At 33.4% G+C, this 9498-nt stretch overlaps 1 protein-coding gene across 1 annotated transcript in view; it reads right to left on the bottom strand.

The window, feature by feature from the left end:
• Positions 1-4924, bottom strand: part of ANO3 (anoctamin 3) — a 439317-nt gene extending 434393 nt beyond the window's left edge. The window contains 1 exon segment of the mRNA XM_024119081.1: positions 4770-4924. Within this exon segment, the coding sequence (XP_023974849.1) occupies positions 4770-4924 (155 nt within the window).
• Between the last annotated feature and the right edge of the window lie 4574 nt (positions 4925-9498).

Raw genomic sequence — 9498 nt, 5'->3', positions numbered from 1 at the left:
AAAAAAAAAAAAAAAAAAAAGTTCTAGGGTCTAATAAACATGCAATTCTAGATTAAATGAAATTAAGAAACTTAACCACATACATTCTTGAATATGATAGACTGTATCGCCTGAAACTCTAGAAAAATGTTATACTATCTATTATGGCCAAAAGCTTTTCAACCACAGAAAAAATTTTTTAAAGATTATGCTATTGGCTAAGTGAATTATGGATCACATTGATTGAAATGTTACTTTATCACACTGGAAGTTATATGACTACCAGTGGGACATACCTGTTTTGGAAGGAATAACAGATGAAGGACCAAATGATCTTGAATTCTTCAGAATTAGCACTGCATACTTACCACCACTGTGAAGTATTTATATCAGTACTTATGTGAATTATATCTATACTGTTTCAGTATGCAGCCCATTGTTCCAATTGGATGTTTATTGGTACTGGCTTGTTTTCATATAATTGGGATTACTGACACAACTTTTTTTTTTAATAATGTAAGATTTTATGTAAAGAGGTTATTATCTAATTGTATTGAGGTACTTAAATTCTAAAGGGATGTCACATCCGCATCATGTAGCAATAGGTTAATTTGGAACTAGAAAAACAATTCATGAAAAATAGAAATAGGTAGGAGACCCTGAGGAGCTGGCAAAAACAAAAAACAGGCATTCAGAAGCATCAAGGATACAGAAAAAACAGATGTAAAGACAGAGCAGTAAGTCAGTCTAATTGAGAATTAGACATCCACAGAAGCAGACACCAGACAAGGGGAGAAGAAATCTTTTAAAATTGCATTCAGGTTTGCTTCAATCAGGAATAGTCATGTCTTCTTTCTGCTCTATTATAGTAACTATAACACAAACAAATGATCTGCTTCCTAAATTGCAGGCCTCTAGACTTCAAGTAGAGCCAGTCAACAAAAAGTCATGAAAATCAAAGACATAATTAGGTTTAAATAAGTTTTTATGAACTATAGATGCATAACAGATTGTCACAGAAAATTAAAGATGTGTAGATTTTATAAATATCTATGAATCAGTGGTAACCACTGTTTGTATTTATGTACACATAATTAGTTTCTTATTGTTCATGATGGCCCATGTGTCAAACATGTACCACTAATCTCACAGCAGGGAATGATCCATTGCTCCACTACAGATTTCTTAAGGTCGAGGAAATATTTGTTGATTGGCTAGTAGTGTGACGTGGAAATAATAATGTTACCTAACTCTTCATAGGGCTGAACGTGAGAAATTAAATATGTAAATATGTGCATATATATATATTTACCAAAGTATGTCAGATATAAACATATGTTTATATATAAATATAAACATTATAGATATAAAACAATTAGAGCACTGCCTGATACACAGGAAATTATATATATGTGCTTGTCATTAATACCACAAAGGGGATGATGACCATGATGGCCATGATGATGAAATGCTCACAGGCTTACAAGTCATTTAAAGCACATTCCGGAGTCTGGACAGGAAATGTATATCCTCATTACTGATTACTGATTAAATCCATTTCAGGAACACAACAAAGCATTTTTCTCCCACGTGACTTTTTTAAACTTAATTTCCCAGTTGTGTTAAGGAGGAAAAAAGAACACTAAACTTACAGACATAAAACAGATTAAGAGCTCTTCAGCTTCCCTCTCTCTGTGCCACCTCCCCAACACACACACACTCACACACACGCACTCACACACGCACCCACACACATGCACTCACACACACGCTCTCACACACACGCACTCACACACACACACTCTCACACACACGCACTCACACACACGCACACTCTCTCTCACTATATGTATGTGACTTTGGTCCAATTAAATTACTTCTCCAAAATTTGAATTTTTCTCCTAGTGAATAGAGTTTAAGATTAATGAAATCTACCTCACAGATGTCTTGTGAGAACTATTGAAATTCTGTAGGTATGAGTTATCGTCAAGGTATTAAATAAGTGAAAGGTATAAATACCGCTTTTGCTGACAATGGAACATATTTCTTTTAAGGCAGACGTTCAACTTTCTAAGAACTAACATTCATCTCTTATACTTTATTTTCCCATGCTAGGAGTATGTGCGTATGCATGTTAAAAACATACTTCCACACCACTGAGATTAAAAGGACACAGATCTTTCCCTACTTCTACTATCAGCTTATTTTCATTTTCATATAGACATCCAAGCACTAACTCTAAATCATGAATATTCAATTAATATATTTTGAATGAAAGGATACAACTTGATTCTATTAGAAATAGGGCAAAAAGATCTAGCATACAACGCTCAATGCTCCATAAAAGTTTCAAATGAAAAACAAATTGCAGGTACCTGTTATCATCAGGTAACAAATTGTGTAATAATTTCCACATAATATTTTGGCTGTTAAAATACATGTATAATTTGATTTAAGTAAATATTACCTATGACAGAAAATTCATTAAAAGATAAACTATACTGTACTAATTGGTAATTCACGGAATCATATTTATTCCATGTGTATCATGCACAGACACAAACAATTGTGAAATGGCAATTACCCTTAAGAAACATAATTTAACAGGAGAGGAGCCATGAGCAAATGTATTTACAAAGAAAAAAAATAGAATGTGAGCATTTAACACATAGAACAAACATTCTGTAGAAGTTTAGCAACAGGAAAAACTCCTTTATACAGAGAGTTAACCATAGGTATTTGGGAATAAAACAGTAGTTTATCTCAGTGAGATCTTAATAGAGGCAGGGAGAAAGAATTATTGGAAATTTTTTTAAAGGAATAATATGCACACTAATTGAAAGTGTAAGTCATTCTTGTAGGATACGTGTAGGTTATATGAGGCTGGAAAAGTTTTGGAAAAAAACAGATTTAGATCCTAGAGCACCAGGTTTATAACCCAGGTCACAAAGAATTATAGAAATTGTAAACAAAAGTGGAAATAGGTCAGATTTGTACTTACAAAGGACTATGTGGCTGTCAATGGGCAAGGGGCTTGTTATGGAGAACCTGGAGGTGAGATCAGTTAGAAGTCCACACAGGTGCATGCACTAGGGGGAATGAAGAGGGCCAATCTTTCAGTCCCTTAGGCAGGCAGTCAGGGAGGCAAGGCAAAAATAACCTTTTATCGCCAGGCACCCTATTGAGTACTGGGGCTACAGTGCTGGTCAAAGAGGCAGAGAAGACAAATATTAACCTAATATGCATAAAAATAAACACAAACTTTATACTGCAATATATGCTAAGGGGTTATTGACAGAAAAAAGGATGTAAGAAGGAGGAGGTGTTTTTAGGAAGTTTTGCTTAGTTGTGTTGAATTTGAGGCACTGCCAGGATATCAGTGAGGAAGTGTCTTCCAGGCTCCTGGGTTTATACCTAAGCTATAGATGTGCAGGTCAACTACATAAACACAGCAATTCAATCCACTGGAATAGATGTGCTGTGACAGAGATGACTAGAAGATAAAATATGTTGCAAAGAACATGACTGAACTGGCAAATACTTTATAAATTTTATCTTCCTGTCCAAGTTTCCTATGTTTATTTGTAAAGAACTGACTTTTTCACTTCCTGAAATTGTAGGTTCAATACCCAGGAAGACTCTCAATTCAAGAAAAAAAAACAATAGCATGGAAATCTCTTTTCTTACAGTTGAAAGAAAATTTACAAAAGATTGTTATATCTCCTGATTGTAGAACTGCCTATACTGTAAAACAAGTCATACGAGACAAAAGAATCTATGAACAAAAAAATCAGTGATTGGTTGGGAGTCACATAAAAATTATTTTTAAACACCTCAAAATAAATAAATGTGCCAAATTCTCTTGGAATAATCCTCTGGTTGCCAAATGGAATTTATTATTTCTACAAATATTTTTCATTGGACAAAGATTAATGTTCAGTAACATCAAAAGCTATGAAGGCTTTGTTTAACTTTTACATTCACATTACACTGCCTTTTTCATGTGTAAAGATGATCATCTAAATCATAATGGAAATTTCCTTTAGGATAACATTTAAGTATTATTTATTTATTATACAAAATTTTTCTACAAAGCACAATTTACTATTGACATCTCATTAAAAACCAAACCCTCAGAAATTTTTGATGAATGCAAACTATTAGTGTATAGCATTATTTCCTCAAAATTGCAGAGCAAGAAGGAAAACTGAGATTCTGAATAAGTAAAACCCAAAGGTATCAAAAAAGAAATTCTTCGCCTTGTATTCTATCAACACTGTCAGCTAACACAGAGTCCAAGTTATAAAATAACATAACCAAAAGGAATATTATCTTGTTCTTAATGAGAAAGTAAAACATATATTATCCTTTATGTAATTATGTAAAAGGAAACAGAAATAAAAGGGAGGAATGAAAGATGGCAGGACTTTTTTTTTTTTCTTGGAGTTTATGGATAAAATCCCTGATTTCATCAGTCATCCCAAACAAAACTAAGCCTTGATAGGCTTAAGTGTTCAGACAAACAAAATCTACTTCACTATTAACATTTTTTTTTTTTTTTAGTTCACTGAATTTGTTTTCTGACACTTTATTCTATTGGCAAACCCTCTGTTCTTTTTTATAAAAATTTATTTATATAGTTCAGGAAAAAATAACTCAAGAAACAAATTGGCATCAGCTATACCACTGCAAAGTAAATGACATCAAGATTTATTTTTTATACATCTGACATTTAAAAAGTACAGATGTAAGTTAAGATACTCAAAAATATCAATCTAAAGTTTAGCTTACCAACAGGGACAGAATTCGAGTGCTGAAGTTCCAATTGACTAGACTCACCAGAAAGTTCAGTCAAGCAGGTTAAAGTAAAATCTGGGCTGGAAGCATGCTCATGTCTGAAGCATTCAGGAGAAAGATAATCCAGTTCAAACTTCACAGCTGACATTGCAAAATTCTTAAAGAGCTATCTAAATCAAAGTTTAAACTTTGATTCAAATAGTTCAAACTTCTGAAGTTTTAAAAATCATAGGAGGGGGAAAATCACTGTTTTATAATCAGTAACAACCCCAGGCTTTCCAATAATTATTTTCACTTGGAAATCTAAAAGAGATAAACATGCAGAGCTGACTCTCTAAGAAGTTTTCTGTATTCACTCCTTTCCTAAGCAACTGACGTCAATAGGATGGATGGATTTTACAGTTGTTTTTCTTGAAGATATCTTGCTGCCTTTAAATGATAGCAGCGCTAAACCCATCTCAGAGAGGCTGCGACAGAAAGTAAAATGAGCTAAGTGAAGACATAGCCAAGGCAGCAGAGAGATGCTTTTAGTAACTTGGTATTAGAAGGTCTCATTCACATATCTCTGTACAAAAGATCAGCTGGGTGGGGCTAAGGACTGTCAGAGAATGTAACTTTATTCCACTGGGCAGCTCATCACAGGAATGTCTTAATTTGGAAGGAAGTTAATTCTAAATTATATTTCCTGGGTCAGGATTGTGAGACTGTAGTCCTGATGCTTATTGAAATATGCCTGTGATTGTGGAGAGTAAAAGATGAGTTAAACTAAAAGGCTCTGCACAACAACAGAAACAATCAACAAAATGAAAAGGCAACCTATGGAATGGGAGAAAATATTTGTAAACCATGTAACTGAAAGTGTTTAATATCCAAAATGTACAAAGAATTCACACAATTTGACAGCAAAAGAATCCAATTAAAGAATGGGCAAACAACCTGTATGTCTTGGCCAACAAGTACATGAAAAGGTGATCAACATCACTAATCATCAGGGAAATGCAAATAAAAAGCACAATGAGATATCACTTCACACTCATTAGAATGGCTATTACCAAAAAAACAAAACAAAACAAATAAACAAGAAATAACACATGCTGACAAGGATATGGAAAAAAAGGAACACTGTGCACTGTTGGGGGAATGTAAATTAGTACACTTTGGGAGAATGTGGATTAGTAAAGCCACTATGCGAAACACTATGGAGGTTCCTCAAAAAACTTAAGAAAATAGAACTACCATATGATTCAGTAATTCCACTTCTGGATGCATATCCAAATGAAATGAAATCACTATCTTGAAGAGATATCTGCACCTCCATGTTCATTGCAGCATTTTTCACAATAGACAAAACATGAAAGCTACATAAGTGTCCATTGATGGATAAATGGATAAAGGCAATGTGGTGTACACAATGGACTACTATTTAACCGTTTATTTCTTCATTCAAGTGAGTATTTATTGACCCTGTATTAGGTATTAACTTAGATACAAAAATGTCAAGGCAGGCTCACTGGAAAGGATGTGGGCTGGATATGGTCTCAGTGGGAAAGAGAGGTGTGATTGAGTAGAGATTTTAATTATGACCATGGTATTAGGTATGGCAATAGATGTGCTACACATGAGGAATGGCAATTTTACTTCCTATGTTCAGCACTCTTTGAGAAAGTAAAATATATATAATAGGTTTGCAAATCCATTGCTGTTACAATATAAAAAGGATTCTGGACAAAAAGTGACATGTGAGAGTTAGAAGGTGAGAGTTAGAGTCATAGCTAGGTTCCATAACTTAACAGAATGCAACATGGCATGATGTACATTCCATAAAGATTTAGAGAACTCATCAAAGTCAAGGGAGATACAAATTATGTTTCTCAAGCCTTCACATGCACCTGCATTTCTTGAATATACTGTTATGTCTAGAGTATGAGTTTCTAAATCTTTCTGCTTTCTTTACCCTCACAGATAATTAATGCCTCATCTTATGCTCTAAAAATGTGACTTAATTCCTCTTAGCTCTTGGCTTTAAGCCTTCCACACATTACTTTTAAACATATAGATTGGCTCTTCAAAAAATCTAGGAATTAATTTAGAATTGTCATCTGTTGCACATAGTTGGTTTATACTATTGCCTTCATTTAGACACTATAAAAATTTTAATTAGAAATCTTAAATTTTTTCAATTACAAAAAGATCTCTCTAGTTAACATGAAGTAATAGCTCCAACTCACTGTAACAGACTGTACTGTGAAGGACGCTCCTTTTAGTTAATAGAGTAGTGAGTCTGTAAACTCAGTCTCCTACTGCCATTCCTTTCATTTAGAAACATATGACCTTTTACTTGGACGACGGCTTTCATCTCTTATCTGATATTTCTGCCCTCATTTTTAATTGAAGTATGACATACAATATTAAGGTAATGAATCAATATTTGGAAATATAGCAAAATGACCACCACAATGAATCTAGTTAACATCATCACCCTAGTTACAATTTTTTTTCTTGTGATGAGAACTTTTAAGATCAACTCAGCAACTTTTTAATATACAGTACAGTATTGTTAACTATGGTCACTGTGTTGCACATTATATCCCTATGACTTATTTATTTTATAACTGCAAATCTGTACTTTTTGACCCCTTTTATCCATTTTGCCTACTCTACTCCCCACTGCCCTTATCCTGAATTTAATTAATCTGTCATTCAAACTTCCAGTTAAATAGATTCTCTTTGGGAGTGGTCACATTTTTAACTTTAGATGAGTTTTTAAATCTCAAAAATAGTTCAAGGAAGAAAAGTTTTAGATGCCTACATTCTTACCTTCCAGAATTAACCACCTTGAATATTTTGACACAACTGCTTTCAGAGATTTTTTCCAGATTTATAATTTTGAAAAATTATAGTAATAGTTATTACTTATTAAAATAATTTCTACTGGAAATAATAGCTCATTACAGATAAATCTGATACTGTTCTTTGACCTTCACTAGCCCAATGTCATTCCTTCACCCCATTCACCCCAGCACTTTCTAGGGTAAAATTCAGAGGAGGAAATTATTCAAACCCCTTAGCCAAAATAAAGTTATTCTCATATCCATTCAGGATCCACAGTTTTATAAAGTAGTACACTATGGTCCCCTAGCCTTAAATACTAAGTCTAAACACTTGTTGCATTTTCTATTCCAGAACATACTTATATCTGAATAGTCCTACCTTCTTCCTTTGATATAAAAATCTGGCTTGAATAGGCCCTTTTGAAAATATTACAGCATCTGGGATGCCTTCCTTTATTCATTAGGCAGAGATGATTATCTCTCTGTCATATTCACCCATGATTATACTTCCATCATAAAACTTGTCACACTACTTTGGTGTTACTAGTATTTGTGTACCTTTTGCTCCTGATCTTTGAAGGATCTGAGAAGAATAGGCTGTTTCATCTTCATGTTTGCAGCTCCTGAATGAAGAATAGTACTGGTCCTTTGCCTGGGTTCAATAAATTTTCATTTTAGATGAAAAGTTGAGGAAAGGTGATAATGGGAATGGAGGGAGTGGAACAAGACAGAAAGAAACTCCAACTTGGTATTATTTACTCAAATTTGATAAACTGTTTTAGATGTAACAGTAGAAATAATATATACAATGTGGAATGAAAAAAGGTCAAAATATACTCATAGGTAGGTACCAATTTAAAGAATTTAGTAACTTCCCTGGTATAGAACATCTGTTTAAGAATTTAAGTTTTTAGCACTAGGAAAAGGTTCTGCTTGACTAAGAATTATTCTTATAGAAAATTTTGTAATATAAAAATATCAAATGAAGATGCATGTACAAGTCTTAAAATTTAAATGTGCCCTCAAGATGAGAAAAAATAATTAGTAAACGATGCCTTTTTGCAAATAACTTTCTAGTTGATATCTCTGAAATGAAGCCTTAAAATCCTGATGCAAAGAGTATTTTTGTGTTTTAAGTTTCATGTGACTCCAGCCAGATCTTTCAACTTTTGGACTCTAAAATAAGATATATTGATAGAAAATGTGTTGATGATCAATTTATATTTATCAATTAATCTGGTAGATATCAAAGTAGTGGTATTTCGGGTATTGTTTTAATCTGCAAACAGAAAAGTAATTTTGCAATTACTAGCAATTATTTCCAATATTGTATAAAATCAAGTTGCATAAATATGATTGTATATGAATGTATCCAAATTATAGCTCTATGAGTTATTTCAAAATGATAGCTCTGAGCCATTTAATTAGCTGATGCTTTTAGATTAATTAGATCAAATGGTGAAAAACAAGGATGAGTGGATTTCAAACCAATAATAATAGGAAATTTGAGCTAAGGTATAGATATACAGCTGTATGGAAATGCTGGCTGATTATCTTTGGATTTATGGAGACCACCTCACCAACAGTAAATTTGCCCTGCAGGATATAAACTGATCAATCACCTGTGTCTTAAATTTCAATCAAGCCAGTAGTTGCTTTGCAAAGTTGCTGAGACTATTGTACTTCCTAGGCTAGCAGCAAATTAAGTGACAAGAGGACTCCTACTAATTTTAAATTAGCCTTGTGAGCACTTTTTTTATTTTTTAACATCTTTATTGGAGTATAATTGCTTTACAATGGTGTGTTAGTTTCTGCTTTATAACAAAGTGAATCAGCTACACGTATACATATATCCCCATATCCCCTCCCTCTTGCGTCTCCCTCCCACCTT

This window comes from Physeter macrocephalus, chromosome 16, assembly GCF_002837175.3.
Source record: "Physeter macrocephalus isolate SW-GA chromosome 16, ASM283717v5, whole genome shotgun sequence".
NCBI lineage: Eukaryota > Metazoa > Chordata > Mammalia > Artiodactyla > Physeteridae > Physeter > Physeter macrocephalus.
This window is presented reverse-complemented; position numbering and strand designations above follow the sequence as displayed.